The following is an 18,023-nucleotide window of genomic DNA, read 5'->3' as shown; positions in this document are numbered from 1 at the left end:
TGCGACATAGGCACTCTGGTCAAACTCTAGTTGGGCTGACCTGGAATTTGTCATCTCCAACCCCTTAAAACTCAGAAAAGCACAAAAAGATGTGTTTTAAGGATTCCCACATGGCTTGGCATAGAAAAAGCTACATATTCCTTTATTTAGGGGTATTATTTATGTTAAAGCTAAATACTAAGGCCATTAAAATCACCCATTTTTTGTTAACTGAGCTGAGGAAAACCATTTTAAGATCACAAGAGTTGGTGTCTGCCTAGGATGAAACCATTACCTTGGGTAAAAATAAAATGGGTATTTAGGAAAAATCTGTAAGGAGATAGGTGTTCCATCTCCGTGTGATGGAGTTGAGGGAGTATAAGTATTTGTGACCAAGTAAAGAATAAGTATACAGATTTGACTGCAGAGTATTAGAAAGTGGCTAAAAGCACTTCCTGTTTAGCATGCCACTGGTCAGCATGCTACTCAGCGAGCTCGTGATTGCATATAAAGTTATGTATCTGTTGAGCTGACTTAAGTCAGATCTGAGTCTTTCTCTCTCTGACCCCATAGTGCTGGTTATCAAACCAAATTCTTGGCCTTGTGCATGCTAAGCAAGGGCCCTGCCGTCAAGCCACATCCCAGGCCCAGTGCTGTGTCTTTGCAAAAGGCCAGCTTCAGTCCTGAGTTTTCAGAGCAAAGTGCTGGAGTTCTCTTTCTTGCCATTGGCATGTTTGAGAATTGAGCTACATGGGTAGATGGTAACGGAGAAGAATGAGCGTTTGATCCTCACACATTTGCCAGTGGTGTAAACTTGAAACTAGCACTTGTGTTCCATTTGCCTACATCCAGTATAATTTAAATATCTCAGCTTCTCACACTTAATTGAATTCAGTGGGCTGACCAAGTAAGGGTTTTCTAAATAGTTATTTTTTTGGGGGGGGTGGGGGAGGAGGGTAATGGGTACCAAGACATGTGAAAGGGTATCAATGTATGTGAATTAATGCACCTTCTATCTGGCAAATATCATGTAACCCTTTTATTAATTACAATAAAAAATTAAAATAGTTATTTTTGTTCTGTATTATGGCATTTTTTTTTACAGTACTTACAGGGAAATGAGCATTGGCCCTAAAGAAGTGCTTTTAGTTGTTTGTAGTTTTATTTATATTACTAATGATTGATGAATTATCAAACAAAACCAGCAAATGGGCAATCTGATTCTCCTCCTATTTCTCCCTAGATTTTTTACCCAGAAACGACAGACATCTATGATCGGAAGAACATGCCAAGATGTATCTACTGCATACACGCACTCAGGTGAGCCAGTTTCCCTGCCAACACACGCGCCCAGGGAATAAGCTCTCGCTTGTGCATGCTGCCTGTGGGATAGAATTGAAAAAGCTTGTCCATTTGCTCACCCAATGGTGAAAAAACAGCTGTGTTTCTTTTTTTTTTTTAAGGAGCAGAGACAAGGACTTGTATATTCCTATAATAACAGATAATTTTGTTGTAAAAACATGGCATAGTCTTCCATTGTTGAGCAGGTGTCTGTGGGTGTTGTTTTAAACAGGAGCAGTCTCTTTTTGTTGTTCATGGTCATGGGGCTTGAACACAGGGTTCGGGCACTGTCCCTGAGCTTTTGTGCTCAAGACTCACACTCTACCACCATGAGCCACAGCCCCAGTTCAGCTTTTTCGGGGGTGGTTCGTTGGAGATACGAGTCTCATGGACTTTTTTGCCCTGGCTGGCTTTGAACTGTGATCCTCAGATCTCAGCCTCCTGAGTAGCTAGAATTACAGACGTGAGCCACCAGCGCCCAGGTGGGCACCCTCTTTTATTTAGTCATCTAGATCCTTGCTGTTATAAAGCCATCTATCTGTTCACTAAAAATGTTATAACCACACAAATATACTAACAGAAACTGAAACTTAATTCCCATTTTTCCCCCCATATCTCATGCAAGGCTCAACCCAGCCCTATCTCCTTTCTTTTGGCCAGTCCTGGTCTTAAGCTCAGGGCCTGAGCACTGTCCTTGGATTTTTCTCAAGGCTAGAGCTCTACCACTTGTGCCTCAACACCACTTACGGCTTTTTCTAAGTATGTGGCACCAAGGAATTGAACCCGGGTCTTCGTGCATGCTAGGCAAGCACTCTACCACTAGGCCAAACTCCCGGCCCATCCCTTAGCTCTTTTGCTCAAGGCTAGCACTCTACCACTTGAGTCACAGTGCCACTTCCAGCTTTTCCTTCATATATAGTGTTAAGGAATGGAAGGTAGGGCTTCATGCATGCTAGACAAGCACCCTACCACTAAGCCACATTCCCGCCCCTTACACCCCCCAACCCAGCCCTATCTTATAGGGAAAGGTAGATGGTCAAAAGGAGGATAGGATAGGAGGGGAGACACTCCCATCATGCTCTGGTCTGCATGCTGCAGTAATGTAGGGCAGCGGCCAGCCCTGCAGTTCAGCCCCTGGCCTATGGGTCTGGAAGCAATGATGGGAACAGGCGTGACAGGATATGGGATTTCTCTGTGTGGAGTGACTTTTATATAGCCTGTTGTATATGTGCTTGATAAAAGTTAACTGTGTGAGTGAATGTGCGTGTGATGGTGATCTGAGAGAAGTCTGTTAAATTGATGCTGTCTTACGTGCTACATCACTCCCAGTCCTGTCTCTAGAGTTTTGGTCAGATGGATGCTGGGTTATTGTTAGCAATAGCATTCATTTAACGCACTTAAAAGAGTGATGAGGGCTGACAGATTGTGGGTCTCTTATACTGGAGCTGTAGCAGTTCCAGTGTGTCTGAGCCAGAATCAGATTCATTCTAGGCATCATGATTGGCTTAGTGTTACAGAAGGCCTGCTATGCCCATAACCTTGTGAAGGTTACCAACAATGGCTCTGTGAACTTGGCAGACATACAGCCAAGCTGGCAGAATTCCTTCCTACAGATCCTACAGCCACTAATGTAACCGGGGTCCCAGGCCCTCACATCTCTGAAATACAGATGAAGAATTAACTGTGTCTTTCTAATTAATATTGGAGTCAAAGTGACAAAGAGAGGAAATCCACTATTGTTTTCCATTTCTTGTGCATGTGCGCCTGTGCTTGGAGAGCGCATATGAGCTGTGCGACTGACGGACCAATGTGTGGGACCGATGGTTTCTTCCCTCTCTCATGCGGTCTTTTTCCTGCAGGGTGGGCGGGCATCAGTGGATAGTGAGGGGTGAGCATGACTGCTTAGCCCCTTCCGTCCCCATTAGATTTCTCACCCTCCTTATTCATCTCTTTTGCATCCAAGTTGACAGGGGATTTTTGTCTGTTCATCCGTCAGCGCGCGTGCGTGCATTCGTGCGTGTAAGAGAGAGGGAGAGGAATGGAGGGGGAGAGAGAGAGACAGATGAAAGATGTTGAGACTAAACCCAGGGTCTTAAGCATGCTAGACAGAAGTTCTACTACTAAGCTATACCCTTAGCCCGCCCATTTCTTTGCCACTTCAGTCTTGTCTTTTGCAGCAGGGACTTGTTCTATTTCTCAGGCGAAGCTTCAACCTGGAGATGGTCCCTACCCTCTTCTCTCCATGCCTAGCTTTTTGGCTTATATTGAGATTCTTCAAGTTGAACTATACCTCTAGTTCAGCTTTTTGTGGGTTAGTTGGAGAGAAGAGCCACATGAATTTGTCTGTTAGAGCTAACTTCCAACCAAAATCCTCTGATCTTAGCCTCCTGACTATAGGCTTTGTTTTTTTTAAAACATATTCAATTGGGCCAGCAGTTTGGCCTAGTGGTAAAGTGCTTTCCTAGCATGCATGAAGAGACCTGGGTTCGATTCCTCGTTACTACATACATAGAAAAAGCCAGAACTGGTGCTGTGGCTCAAGTGGTAGAGCTCTAGCCTTGAGAAAGCCCAAGGATAGCGCTCAGGCCCTGAGTTCAAGCCCTCGTACTGGAAAAAAAAAGTATTTTTTTTTTTTAAATTCCAAGCTTTAGCAATATAAACTAAAATAGGGCAGATAGCATTTCATCACAATAAAGGTGCTGGTTAGGTGCCAATGGCTCATGCCTTTAATCCTAGCTACTCAGAAGCCAAGATCTGAGAATAGCAGTTCAAAGCCCACCTGGGCAAGTCAGAGAGACTCTTAACTGCAATTAACTACAAAAAAAAAAAGCCAGAATTAGAGCTGTAACTCAAGTGATAGAGTCCTACCCTTAAACAACAGAGTTCAGGGGTAGCTCCCACACCCTGAGTTTAAGTCCCTGGACCAGAACATAGACAGATACACACACGCGCACACACACACACACACACACACACACATACACACACACACACCCCTCCTATAACTGCCTAATAGTTAAAGATTTAGGAGAGATGCCACCCATGCTCTTCTTCACTGCCAGCCAATGATACTGTACCATTAATTAATTAATTAATTAATTAGCTAGAGAAAGTGAACTCACTGCTCTAGAATCAAGTGGCAGCCAGTGTTATATTTCAGAATAGGAGTTTAAAAAATATCCTAGAGAGGAATACGTTTTTACTAGTTTAGAATGCTAGCAAGGCAGAGCAGTCTGAAAACTATTTAAAGAACCATATTACATGTATAGAAAGCTATTTGTTATTTTGCTTTGGAAATATTTTTGAGTAGATTTTAAATTTTTGAAGAGAGAAACTTTATAGCATTACATTCCAAGAAAAACACCCAATTATATTTATATATGTGTGTGTATATATATATATGGCTTATACTCATATTTCTAAGATGACGAGCTGCATGGATAATAGATGAGCTTAACTAGTTTTCAGAACACTTGATATTTTGGGCGGGGTTACATTTGAGCTTACTTTATATTTTAATTCTGGTCTATTCTGTGATGCAGTCTTGCTTGGTCCATATTTTCAAACTTAGATGATGTTGAGGTTTAAGATATTTGTAAAGGGCTGAGAATTGTGACCTAGTGGTAGAGAGCTTGCCTAGCAGGCATGAAGTCCTGGGTTTAATTCCTGTACAACATACACAGAAAAAGCCAGAAGTAGTGCTGTGGCTCTAGTGGTAGAGCTCTAACCTTGAGCAAAAGAAGCTCAGAGACAGTTCCCAGGATCTGAGTTTAAGCCCCAGAACTGACCACCCCCCCCGCCATTTTTATTTTATTTTTTGTATAAGTCAATTATGCTTCTAGAATTTTGTTCTGATGTGTTCTTACTACTTTTCTTGCTGGTAGGCTGCCAGTGTCTTGGTTGTGTCAATCTGAAACAAGCCCTTCAGATCTCTTCTAATTTATCACATCCTGTCTGTTCAAGCTTTACTTAACACAGGCACACAGGCATCTTTTTATCTGTAAATGCTGGTTGATATTTATTAATGTTTGCTAGCTCTAGTGGACATCAGCAAATGAAATCTACTGTTTCTCCCTGCATATCAGTAATACCAATTCAGTTTGAGTGAGATTTGATATCTGGATTACTTTTTCTTAAGACCTTTCTAAAATAACTTCTTAACCAATTACAGAAAGAGGAGCTAGAGTGAGGAGACCTCTCTTATATTATGACCTTAGTATTAGAACTAACATGTAGTTCTTGATAGATTTCTTTCAGGCCGGGGCCTTGTGTCTGCTGACTTCCCTGTCTATTGTTTGCATGATGTATTGGCTTTTTAGGACAGTGTTAATAAGTAAAGCCAAAATCTGATCTGAAGTCAAAGCCTGTAGCAGCAGAGGGGGTTGGGGGGACACACCCCAGTCTCTGTTCACAATGGTTTTATTCTTTAAGTGCTTCAGCAGCTTGCCACAGCAAAGGCTCAACTCTTGCCCTTTGTGTCTTCTAGTTTGTACCTGTTCAAACTAGGTCTGGCGCCTCAGATTCAAGACCTGTATGGAAAGGTTGACTTCACAGGTAAGGAGTTTTCAAGTTAGCAGGGAATGTTTGATTTATAGTCTGGAAAGTCAACAGTTCCAATTTTAGATTGAGGACATTACAAATATTCTGGCAAGGGAGATGAAAGAAATGTAAATAACTTGTTTGTCCTGTTGTGGTAGAGAGAGCTTGTGGTTCCAGGTTCTGCCTCCTTACCTCCAAGGCTTGGTTAGGGAATCTCACTTTCTGTATTTGTAAGGGTATGCATAAATGTGTATTTATTTGAGAATAACACAGGAAGTATAATAGGATTAACAGCCAGCATTCACACATGGTCCCTTCTAGGAAACACCTGTTGCAGACAGAGTGAGGCAATAGCTCAGTAACGTCCCAGTTTAAACTTCTTTGGGTGGGTGTTTCTATGTATATTAGTAAGTCTGTTGTTTGTTTGTTTGTTGCTAGACCTGGGGCTTGAACTCAGGGCCTGGGTACTGTCCCTGAGCCTCTGTGCTCTGCCACTTGAGCCACAGCACCAACTTCTAGCTTTTTCTGAGTAGTTTATGTGAGATAGAGTCTCACAAACTTTCCTACCTAGGCTGGCTTCGAACCTTGATCCTCAGAACTCAGCCTCCTGAGTAACATGAGCCACCAACACCCAGCCCCATTTTGTTACCACAACAAAATGCCTCTACAAAGGAGGCTCACTTGAAGCTCACATTTGGGGGACGGGGGCAGGGGAAGGAGTCACAAGTCCCATATCCAGCCACCCCCATTGGATTGGCCTCTGGTGAGGAGCACTTGTGTGAAAGGTCACTGCCATACAGGAACCAGAGAGCTGAGTGGATCAGGCTTGCTTCATTCTTGCGTGACTGCCAGAACTGAGAGTGCTTCCAGGGAACTAAGGACCCTCCTACTCCCCTCTCCCATCGCTGCACTCTTGGACCAGAGTTCTAATGCAGGAGTCCTGGAGAAACATGGCGCCCACATAGCATGGCACTGCATGTGCTTTCTATTCAGATGCCTGGGGGAGGAAGGGAAGAGGTGGTAAGTTGGGAATAAGAGAGATGCCATCTTTGAAACTGGCGTTATTTCGTAGGCCTAAGTGTTTAAAAATGAGTAATAAAGCTTTTACCTCTGATACTTTTCCTTCCAGGAAGATTGTTCACTAGACTTGGGGCAAGGCCAAACCATACATGTTGTTTTCTTTATCATTTGGCTTTCTGCCTTAAAAAATGAATTGTAGCCTGGCGCCAGTGGCCTACACCTATAATCCTAGATACTCGGGAGGTTGAGATCTGAGGATCGTGACTCAAAGCCATCCTGGGCAAGAAAATCCATGAAACTCTTATCTCCAAAGAACCACCAGGAGAAACTAGAAGTAGCACTGTGGTTCAGGTGGTAGCTTTGTGCAAAAGGTGCTCAGGGACAGCGCCCAGGCCCTGAGTTCAAGCCCCAAGACTGGCAAAAATAAAGAATTGTCAAATACTGGCAGTGATTTGGATTTTATAAAAGCTGAGATAACTGTAACTCACTGCTGAGCTGCTTTTTTTTTTTTTTTGCCAGTCCTGGGCTTGAGCTCAGGGCCTGAGCACTGTCCTTGGACTTTCTCAAGCCTAGAGCTCTACCACTTGAGCCTCAGCACCACTTCCAGCTTTTTTCTATGTATGTGGTACCGAGGAATCGAACCCGGGTCTTCATGCATGCTAGGCAAGCACTTTAACCACTAGGCCAAACTCCTGGCCCATTGCTGAACTTCTTCTAAAACTTTTACTCTTAAGTTTTATTGTAGGAAATACCAGAAGTGGCAGTTTTGAGACGGTATGGTAGGAAGTAGGTCTTTCTGATTTACAGGTCTGTTGATGCCCCCAAGATGATCATAGTTTCAGGGCTCTCCTAGAGTGGGTACGGTGCTATGTGCTTCTGTACACTACTTCCTTGAGTCCTTACAGTTTAAAGCAAATGCCATCTGCCCCACTCTGTAGCTGGGCACTGTTTCCTTCTTGGAATGGTGAGGTGCCTGACCTGCCCCGCCCCCCGGGTTCCCCTCCTCTCCTGCAGAAGAAGAAATCAACAACATGAAGATTGAGCTGGAGAAGTACGGGATCCAGATGCCGGCCTTCAGCAAGATTGGAGGCATCCTGGCCAACGAGCTCTCGGTGGACGAGGCTGCTTGTGAGTCGTGGTGGGGTTTGGGCGGAATCGTTGCCACCAGCAGTAATCAGGGCCCAGACTGCAATCGCGGGTGGATATTAAGATGAAGTCCACAGAGGCACTTTCAAACATTTCTCTAGGCCTCATTTAGTTTTTTCTTCTTTTGTTGGTTTTGTTTTATTTTGTTTTGTTTTGAGACCAGGACTTGAACAAACTCCTTGCTTATTGGTTGGTGCTCTACCAACTGAACCAGGCCTTCAGTACCTCTAGTCTTATTTGGAAATAAATCATTGACTTTCCTTAACATAAAATTGTTGACTCCTGTTCAGGAAGTGAGTCCTACATTTTAATGCCTTTTAAAGTTTTTCAGACCTTCTTGCTTTATTTTTCCTTTGTTTTGAGATATGTGTAGAAGCCCAGGCTGGCCTGGCATTCACTGTCCTTCTGCCTTAGCCTCCCAAGTGCTGAGATTGCAGGTGTGTACTCCATACCTGTCTTCTTTCTCGTGGTTGTTACAATTCTCTCACATTTGCCTGTGAGACTGCAGGTTGCACCGATGCCAGGCAGAGCTGGGGCTGAGACCCCGCGGAGGAGCCGGCCTCGACTGTCTCTTACTCCACACCAGGAGCCCTTCTTTGAAATAGGGAATGTGACGCTGTGGGGTACGAGGGTCCTCCCTGGAACCTGCTGCTGTCTCCATGCTCTTACCTTCTGAATTTTCTCTAGTACATGCCGCTGTCATTGCTATCAACGAAGCCATCGACCGGAGGATTCCAGCCGACACATTTGCAGCTCTGAAAAACCCCAATGCCATGCTAATAAACCTGGAAGAGCCTCTGGCTCCCACCTATCAGGATGCTCTTTACCAGGCTAAGCAGGACAAAATGACCAACGCCAAAAACAGGGTATCTATGGGACAGCTCTTCTTGCTAATTAATTTATGTAATTTATATTAATATATTTTATGTTTTATTTCATTTTTTTTCAGTCCTGGAGCTTAAACTCAGGTCTTGGACAATGTCCTTGGGTTTTCTCTATTGTTCTACCACTTGAGCCACAGCACCTATCAGCTTTTTCTGTGTATGTGGTACTAAGGAACCAAACCCAGGGCTTCACGCATGCTAGGCAAGCACTCTACCACTAGGCCAAGCTCCCAGCCCTTAATATCTATTTTAGATATGACTCCATTTTAAAATAATTTTTATTGAAGTATACAGGTACACACACACACACTGCCAGTCGTGGGGCTTACACTCAGGGCCTAGACACTATCCTTGAGCTTTCTCAAGGCTAGTGTTCTACTACTTGAATCACAGTGCCACTTCTGTCTGATTTTTTTTTTTTTTTTTTATGTATGTGGTTCTGAGTAATCAAACCCAGGTCTTCGTGCATGCTAGGCAAGCATTCTACCACTAGGCCTAACTCCCAGCCCCAATCTATCTGTTGTCTATCACTATAATTATCTTGTCAAGAATTTCATAGAAGCAAGGTTAGGTAGTGTGTAGGTTTTTGTTTTGGGTTTTTTTTTATTTTTTTACTTTTTTGACTTTTTTTATTAGAGAATTTATTAACGTTGATTTTTACATCATATTTTAAATGACAAGTTTAACAAACAAGTGTTCAAGGAGGGAATCTATTTACAATCACTGGGACTTAGTATTTAGAACTTTATCAAAATTAGGCTAAGGGTTTATATATCATAGAAACATTAATTTATGAAATAAAACATTATGTCTATAGAGTTATAGGTTTTTATGTCTATATAGTTATGTTTATATTTCTATTACCATGTCCATAGAGGTTTTTGTTTTGTTCTTTTTTTTTTTTTTTTTTTCCCCAGTCCTGGGCTTGAGCTCAGGGCCTGAGCACTGTCTTGGACTTTCTCAAGGCTAGAGCTCTACCACTTGAGCCTCAGCACCACTTCCGGCTTTTTTCTATGTATGTGGTTCTGAGGAATCAAACCCGGGTCTTCGTGCATGCTAGGCAAGCACTTTAACCACTAGGCCAAACTCCCAGCCCTTTTTCTGTTCTTAATATTAGATCCTTTTGGGTGGGAAGCAGGTATATGAGGCTTGAACTCAGGACCTTGAGCTTCCCTTGGCTTTTTCACTCAAGGCTGGTGCTCTACTGCGTAAGCCACACCTTCACTTACGGATTTTGGCTGGTTAATTGGAGAATAAGAGTTTCATGCAGATCTCAGCCTTCTGATGAGAGCACCCATCCATCTTTAGACTCCTTTTGACCTCTGTTCCTTTTTTATTTTTTAATTGAATTTTGTTTGAATGAAGCTTAGGAATGAAGCCATTAAAAATTAGTGGTGTCAGGGGCCGGGAGTGTGGCCTAGTGGTAGAGTGCTTGCCTAGCATGCACGAAGACCCGGGTTCAGTTCTTCACTACCACATACATAGAAAAGCCGGAAGTGGTGCTGAGGCTCAAGTGGTAGAGCGCTAGCCTTGAGAAAGCCCCAAGAACAGTGCTCAGACCCTGAGTTCAAGCCCCAGGACTGGCAAAAAAAAAAAAAAAGCCAGCCAGCTGCTGGTGGCTCACCCCTCTAATCCTAGCTGTCTGATCTGGAAATCATGGTTCAAAGCCACCCTGGGAAAAAAAAAGTTTGTGAGACTCTTATCTCCAATTAATCAGGAAACCGGAAATGGGGCTGTGGCTCAATTGATGGACTACTAGCTTTGAGCTGAAGAGCTCTGGGACAGCACCCAGACCCAGAGTTCAAGCCCCATGACTAACAAAAAAAAATACAGTGGTGCCTCTTAGAAAGATGATCATCTAATATTAATAGAGGCTGCCTCCTTTCCCAGTGCCAGGGTGAAATATGTGTTTACCACTGTGACGGGCATGTGGGAGTGAGTTGGACGATTCTGTCTGCAGCACCTGAGGCTCAGCACCTCGTGGCAGACTTCACACGCGTACCCATCACATTGTGATTCAGATGTGGCACAGTGAAGGCAGCCTCCTCAGAATGTTCTTTACCTCTTCTTGCAGAGCAAAGGTCTTTAGCCCCAAGATAGGTGAGAGGCCACGAGATTAGCATCCCGAGAGCCCCTTCAGCCCAGGTCCGTAGTCTTGCCCTGCCTGCTCAGGAGTGATCAGGGTAGAGTGAGCTGGGCAGGGGTCTCCCCACGTCCTCGCCAGGATCTCCCGAGCTCCCATTGAAAGCAAGTCTATGCCCCACGTTTACTTAGAGTCACTAGGCATTTGGCTCCGATCTTTACAGAGGGTTTTAAGGCACACTTGCTGTTACTCTCGGTTTTCTGTGGTGGAGGAGAGAAGCAGGCAGCACTTTGTGGTCTTGAAGACTTGAGCTAAGTGGACTGCATTTACCCATCCTCAGACAGAAAATGCGGACCGAGAAAGAGACGTTTACGAGGAGCTGCTCACCCAGGCTGAAATTCAGGGCAACGTGAACAAAGTCAACAGTAAGTGTGCTCTGCCTGCGGGCTTGTACAGGACGCTGGGTCCATTTGACTGTACACAGCGGCATGGTGGTTTGCATACAACACTGTGAGTGTTCCTTTCAGATGCTTAGTGAATTTGTTTGAGTGTGTCTTCTTGGAGTCCCGTGCGTTTCTCTGGCTGTTCAGCCATCGCTGGTCTTTGGCAGCTCCCTCAGCATCTTCTGCCACTACAGTTCCTTTACTCTCACACTGTCACCTACTTGTTTTGTTTTGGGCTGGTACTGGGACCTGAACTGAGGGCTACCAGCTCTTGCTTTGCCTTTTCTCACATAGCTGGTACTCTGCCACTTGAGCCAGGAGTCCACCTCTGGAATTTGGCTGGTTAACTTGTCTGTCTTGTGCACTTGTCTGCCTGCACTGGATCTGAACCTCAGATCTCCAGATCTTAGCCCCCTGAGTAGCTAGAATGGCAGGCACGTGGTACTGAATGCAGCGACGGGCTGAGACGTGAACCATGTCATCCCGTGGTAGTGCCTTGTTCCTCACTGCCTGCCCCGTCCTGACTGCACACAGCGTGCTCTGCCCAGCCCAGCTCTCCCTTGGGTGTCTACTGCAGTTCCAGCCCTTATTTTCCAATCTCATACAGGCTATGCCATATATATATATATATATATATATATATATATATAACATATAATGTATATATATAATATATATAAACATATCATATATATTATATGTATACATTATATATTGTGTTGCTTTGCCTGTGTTGCTTTGTTTCTGACATTTGTCAACTCTTTCAAGTAGAGATCGCTTACTTTGCTTCTTCAGAAATTATTTTGATTCCTAGCATCAATTCAACCAGACATGCCAGACCTGATCTTGCATGGCAGTGTGGGAATTAGCATCCTTCTCATTTCCCATTTGAGCCAACTGAGAATTTGCAGAGATTTTGTGACGGTCCTATGGCATCTCGCTCTAAATTCTGACCAGGACTGCAGTCTGCCTTCTGGTTCAGTCCTGCCTGGAGGACTCTGCAGTCTGCCTTCTGGTTCAATCCTGCCTAGAGGACTCTGCAGTCTGCCTTTTGGTTTAGTCCTGCATGGAGGACTGGTTCCAGTCAGTCACAAGCCACCAACAAGCATGACCTCAGTGCCTGGCACCTGTTCTCTGTATGAGTGTCACAAGATTTTGTTTTATCAAGGGATTTTTTTTTTCTACAGTACTGTTTGGGAGTTTGTGATTTCTCTGTCTTTTTTGAAGTGAAATGATTCTGAGGTGCAAATTGCAGAGATGCTTCCTTCCTCTGCGGAGCAGTGTGTAGGCATTACCAGGACAGTGACTTGTTTAACGGGGATGTGGAAACCCCCCATTTGGTGGCTTGGTAGCTTCCGTCAGTGCCATCTGTACATGGAAGTGTTAGGACTTGGTGTGGGACTCACTGGGTTTGGTGACTTTAAGTTCCCTTCTAATCCTGAAATCTCTCGCTGTCTGGCCCTGGGGTTGTTGTGACAGAAGGAAGCATATTCTAGCCCCCGATGCTGATATAGGTGTTGGAAATGTTTTTTGTCCTTTCCTGTTCCCAGCGTTGTCTGCACTGGAGAGTATCGACCTGGCCCTGGAGCAGAGGGCAGCGCCTGTCTTGTTCAAGGCCCTGCAGTCGCCTGCTCTGGCGCTGAGGGGATTGCAGCAGCCCAACAGCGACTGGTACTTGAAGCAGCTCCTGAGTGACAGGGAGCAAAAGCGACAGGTGAGGAAAGGTGTGGGGCCTGCAGGGTCTACCCTGGCTGTGGGTTCCTCCTAGCGGGTCTTCTCCTTTCATACATGGTAGTTTGTTCTTCAGTCTCTAGGCACAGGCTGCATTATCTTCCATCCTCTTTGGCTTTTAGAGTTTTGAATCCTTTTGAAAAATAATTAGGGGCTGGGAGTGTGGCCTAGTGGTAGAGTGCTTACCCAGCATGCACAAAGACCCCGGTTCTATTCCTCAGTACCACATATAGAGATATGGTGCTGTGGCTTAAGAAGTGGTAGAGCTCTAGCCTTGAGAAAGCCCAAGGACAGTGCTCAGTCCCTGCGTTCAAGCCCCAGAACGGGGGGGGGAGGGAGAATATGAGAATTAGCTGTATATCACCCTTCTCAAACCACTCTTCACTCCAATTTTCCCTCGCCCACCTTTGGGGAAAACCTGAATTTGACGTTTTACTTCAGGAATTTCCACTTCATAAGAAAACCCCGTCCGTAGTGTCCACTGCTGCGGTGAGGGTCAGCTGTGTGGGCTTGCACTTGTGGGATTTTCCTAAGGGACACGAAGGGCAGTCTTTCCATCTAATAAGGGCAAGTATACATGGGACAGACTCCGGGCCTGTGCTGGTCAGCCTTAGCAGCGGTCCAGTACACTGCACGCACGTTTCTGAGGAGTGGTTTGGCGCTTCCCGGTGTTTCTGAGGATGTCTGGAAAGCCACTCTCAGGGCTGGGAGGGGTTTGGGCTCCATCAAAGGCAGCTCTGGCTGCACCTGTCCTGAAGCCAGCACTGTGTGCGCAGCTCCCTGCGCCTCGTGACTGCACTGGAGACACGAGAAGGGCCAGGTGGAGGCCTGAGGTGAGCGACTGTGTCCTGAATGTCCATGCTTTGCTTTCCCCAGCGCGGTCAGGCTGATCGCCTGCAGAAGGAGGAGGTGCAGGGTGGAGTGGATGCTGCCAACTGTGCCGCCCAGCAGTACCAGAGAAGTAAGAGTGCTCTGCCCAGTGGGGCTTTCATGGCGGCTGGCGCTACCCCCAGCCTTCTGTTGTGACAAACTAGCGAGTCCTGTGGTAGCGCAGAGTTCCTGCAGTTCTAAGAAGACTTGCTTCCACTGTGGCGCTTTGTGACTGGGGCTGGGGCGGAGGAGGAGTGCAGGGGGAGGAGTGGAGGTGGGGCAGGAGGCAGTGGGTAGTGTCGGGTAAAGTGCTGGAAGATCATGGGGAGCCTTGCCAGGTGCCAGGGGAAGGCAGAGGCTTCAAGCATATGGGATGAATGGGGGGTGCGGGAGGGGGACCGACTGGGTGAGAACAGTCAGACTACTTTAAAACACACCCACAAGACACGTTTAGTGAGATGAGACCTCCCCATGAATTCACACAGAGACAGCTGCTTCAGTATGTACCCCCAAAGCTTCCCGCCCGCTCCCGAGGCTCAGCCTGCCGCCTCTGTTGGTTTCCTCTGCAGGACTGGCAGCCGTGGCAGCCATCAACACCGCCATCCAGAAGGGTGTCGCAGAGAAGACTGTGCTGGAGCTCATGAACCCTGAGGCCCAGCTGCCCCAGGTGTACCCATTTGCTGCCGACCTGTACCAGAAAGAGCTGGCCACGCTGCAGCAGCAGAGTCCCGAAGTGAGCACGGGTGGGAGCGGGTGGGAGCCTGCGGGAGCCTGCCCGTGCGCTCCCGCAGCGTCTGGAGAGCCCTCACTCACGGTTCGCGGTCTTCCCCCTGGCGTCCAGCACAGCCTCACGCATCCTGAGCTCTCCGTCGCCGTGGAGATGCTGTCCTCAGTGGCCCTCATCAACAGGGCGCTGGAGTCCGGAGACATGACTACAGTGTGGAAGCAGCTGAGCAGCTCTGTGACGGGTCTCACCAACATCGAGGAGGAGAACTGCCAGAGGTGGGCTCCCGCGTCCTCACCCCCGGGGTGAACCCTGTGGAAACGTGGAACCCAAGAAAAAGGGGCTTGGAGACATGCGCAAGTGGTGAAGCATTTGCTAGGCAAGCACAAAGCGCTGACCTCAAACCCCAGCCCTTTGGGGAGAAGGAAGGAAGGAAGAGAGGGAGGGAGGGAGGAAGGGAGGTTGTCATAGAGTAGTTCTCCATTTTTGGTGATACATACTTCAAATTGTCTCCTATCAAAAAGCATAGAAATTGTCTTTCCTGTCCCTGAATTAGGGAGACAGCTTTTTCTGCATTGTATATTTATCATCTTCCTCTATCACCAAAGCATCATTTCTTTTGAACCTTTGTCTATCAGACTGCCCTTTCCCCGTTACCTGTCACCTAGCCTTTTTACCGGGTAGATACTTTTTGCTTACATCAACTCTTCAGTTGGCTCATCTTTCCTGTCCATGTTTTAGCTTGCCTGTGGCTTTGTTGGCATCTTGGTCATGTACCAGGAGGGCTGATGCGTGCTGGGTCGAGTGCTTGACAGTCAAGCCACAGGTCAGCCCTGGCTGGTTACAGTCTTGTTTTTAGAGGAATGACTTGAGCTGTTGCCCCTGATTCTAGATTTAGTCTCACATGGAGATTGGAATTTTGAGGCTAAGTGGTTTCCTTGCATTTTTACACTGTGTTTGGGTAACTGCCCAGTCCCTAGATGGGCCTGTACACTATTATCACATGCTGTAGCTGCAACATCCTAGAGGTCTTTGTCCCTTAGAACACTGTCTTGCCCCTGCTACCCATAGTAATTGTTTTGGTTGGCCTCGGGCAGGTATCTGGACGAGTTGATGAAGCTGAAAGCTCAAGCACACATAGAGAACAACGAATTCGTTACGTGGAATGACATCCAAGCTTGCGTGGACCATGTCAATCTGGTGGTACAAGAGGAGCATGAGCGTGAGTGACCGCCTGTTTACCCACATCACGTTGATGCTAAAGATACTTAAATGGCTCCAGACACCACTTTTAGAGATGGTTTTCAGAATGCCAGGATATTGTTGTTATTATGTGACCGTCCCGTAAGAAATGGCTCAAGTTGAATGTGACTGTTACTGTTAAAGCTGCTTGAACGTGGCTTCTGACATTAGCGCCTGAGATGAGAGCAGCATGCACAGATTGAGGGCCTGGTCCTCACTTCAGACACCAGCCGCAAGCTCCAGAGTTGTTGGCTGCAATGTGGGGGCTCCCTGCACCCCTCGGTTCAAGAGTATAAGAAACGCACTAGGCTTCTGATTGTAGCTTTATTATGAAGGAGATAAATGAAGTCCAATTACGGAGGCAGTGTACAGGACTACCCCAGACACAACGCCATGCCTCCAAAGGTGTCACCTTGCGGGCAGTAATGGGTACGACCAACCAAGGAAGCTCAGCTGAGCTTTGAGAGATAGCAGGTTTTTGGTTTTGTTTTTGTTTTTTTTTTTAAATCTCTGCCTCATTTCATACACACAGTTGACTGAATTTTGCGCCATGCGATTGAACTCAATTTCCAGTCTTCCTCCTCTCCCTGGCGATGAGGAGGCAGGCCCATAGGACAGGACCTGAGCCTCACAGTGCTGCTCTTTGCAGCATGCCGGTTCTGTCCCGAAACTTTGAAGGCGTCCTAAATAACGAAGACACACCTGTCACTTAGGATATTCCAAGGATTTTAAAAAGGCTCTTTCTCTGAGATCTGAGACAAAGACCAGCTACATTCTGTATTAACTAGTGGAGTCCTTGCAAAAGTAGCAAATTCAAATAAGGTGCCTGGGAGGTAGTGTTTCTAATTTGTATTCCCTGTGAGAAATCTGAGCCAGTGGAAAGTCATTTATTTGCCTTGGAAAGGGGAGCTCTAGGCTTGGTCTTCCATTGACCTCCTGTTTGTATTATTTAAGACAGGAGATTCCTAAGCTTTGTCCTTTCTTTAAAAATGTTGAATCAGGTAACTTAAAAAAAAATCCCTTAAACTCTTAACTTTTGGTTACATGGTTGAATGCACCTGGAAGCTGTGAAAGCCAATTTTTTGCTGGGTGCAATGGTGGACTCCTGAAACCAAGTTCCAGAGAGGTCTGAGTTGTACACTGAGAACCTATTTCAAACAGTAACAACAGATCTTCATCACTTCAGAGCTGCCACACTGCATGATACAGGGAAGTTGGAGTTCCCACAGGAGTTGATACAAGCGAGATTGAGTGACATAAACACTGGCTTTTTTTTTTTTAACTACACATTGCTGCTTCGTTGGTGACAAGTTATAGTCTGAATCATGGCCACTCTGAGGTAGATTTACAAGTAGCATATTTTAAGATGGATAAAATAAGGCTATTCTTAAATCTCAGACCCAAGTAAGCCTCGTGTGCAGCTTCCCGCATGCGGGACAGTGCTGTGCACAGCGTGGATGGGAACCGCAGCCACCCCGTAAATTCCTTAATGGAAACATAATGCCTTTTCTGTGTACATTTAGGGATTTTGGCCATTGGTTTAATTAATGAAGCACTGGACGAAGGAGATGCCCACAAGACTCTGCAGGCTCTGCAGATTCCTGCAGCTAAGCTTGAGGGGGTCCTTGCAGAAGTGGCCCAGCACTACCAGGACACACTGATTCGGGCAAAGAGAGAAAAGGCACAGGTGAGTGTCCTCCTGACCGCTCTTCCTCCAGAGCTCGCCAGCATGCCCAGCCCTGCTGCTTGTGTATCTCTTCTGTCCATCTGTCTCTTTCTTCCTCTTTTGGGTATTGGATTTTGAACTCAGGGCTTTGTGCTTGCTAGGCAGGTGTTCTGCTGATGAGCCGTATCTCCAGCTTCTACTATCTCTCTTTAGGTAAATATCAAAATACCAGATCCAGAGCTGGCCACCAGTGGCTCATACCTGTGATCCTAGCTACTCAGGAGGCTGAGGATTGAGATTCGAAGCCAGCCAGACAGGAAAGTGGAGCTGTGGCTGAAGTGGTAGAGCGCTCAAA

At 46.1% G+C, this 18,023-nt stretch overlaps 1 protein-coding gene across 3 annotated transcripts in view; it reads left to right on the top strand.

The window, feature by feature from the left end:
- Iqgap1 (IQ motif containing GTPase activating protein 1) overlaps positions 1–18,023 on the top strand; it is a 66,589-nt gene that overhangs the window by 28,864 nt on the left and 19,702 nt on the right. For all 3 annotated transcript variants that reach the window (XM_090321603.1, XM_090321601.1, XM_090321604.1), the window contains exons 5-15: positions 1,223–1,299; positions 5,807–5,874; positions 7,894–8,007; positions 8,713–8,891; positions 11,333–11,417; positions 12,986–13,149; positions 14,043–14,127; positions 14,606–14,769; positions 14,878–15,038; positions 15,858–15,982; positions 17,526–17,689. In XM_090321603.1, the coding sequence (XP_090177729.1) occupies positions 1,223–1,299; positions 5,807–5,874; positions 7,894–8,007; positions 8,713–8,891; positions 11,333–11,417; positions 12,986–13,149; positions 14,043–14,127; positions 14,606–14,769; positions 14,878–15,038; positions 15,858–15,982; positions 17,526–17,689 (1,386 nt within the window). The remainder of the gene's footprint in view (positions 1–1,222; positions 1,300–5,806; positions 5,875–7,893; positions 8,008–8,712; positions 8,892–11,332; positions 11,418–12,985; positions 13,150–14,042; positions 14,128–14,605; positions 14,770–14,877; positions 15,039–15,857; positions 15,983–17,525; positions 17,690–18,023) is intronic.

Source organism: Megascapheus bottae, chromosome 30 (genome assembly GCF_031878675.1).
Source record: "Megascapheus bottae isolate mThoBot1 chromosome 30, mThoBot2.hap1, whole genome shotgun sequence".
NCBI lineage: Eukaryota > Metazoa > Chordata > Mammalia > Rodentia > Geomyidae > Megascapheus > Megascapheus bottae.
This window is presented reverse-complemented; position numbering and strand designations above follow the sequence as displayed.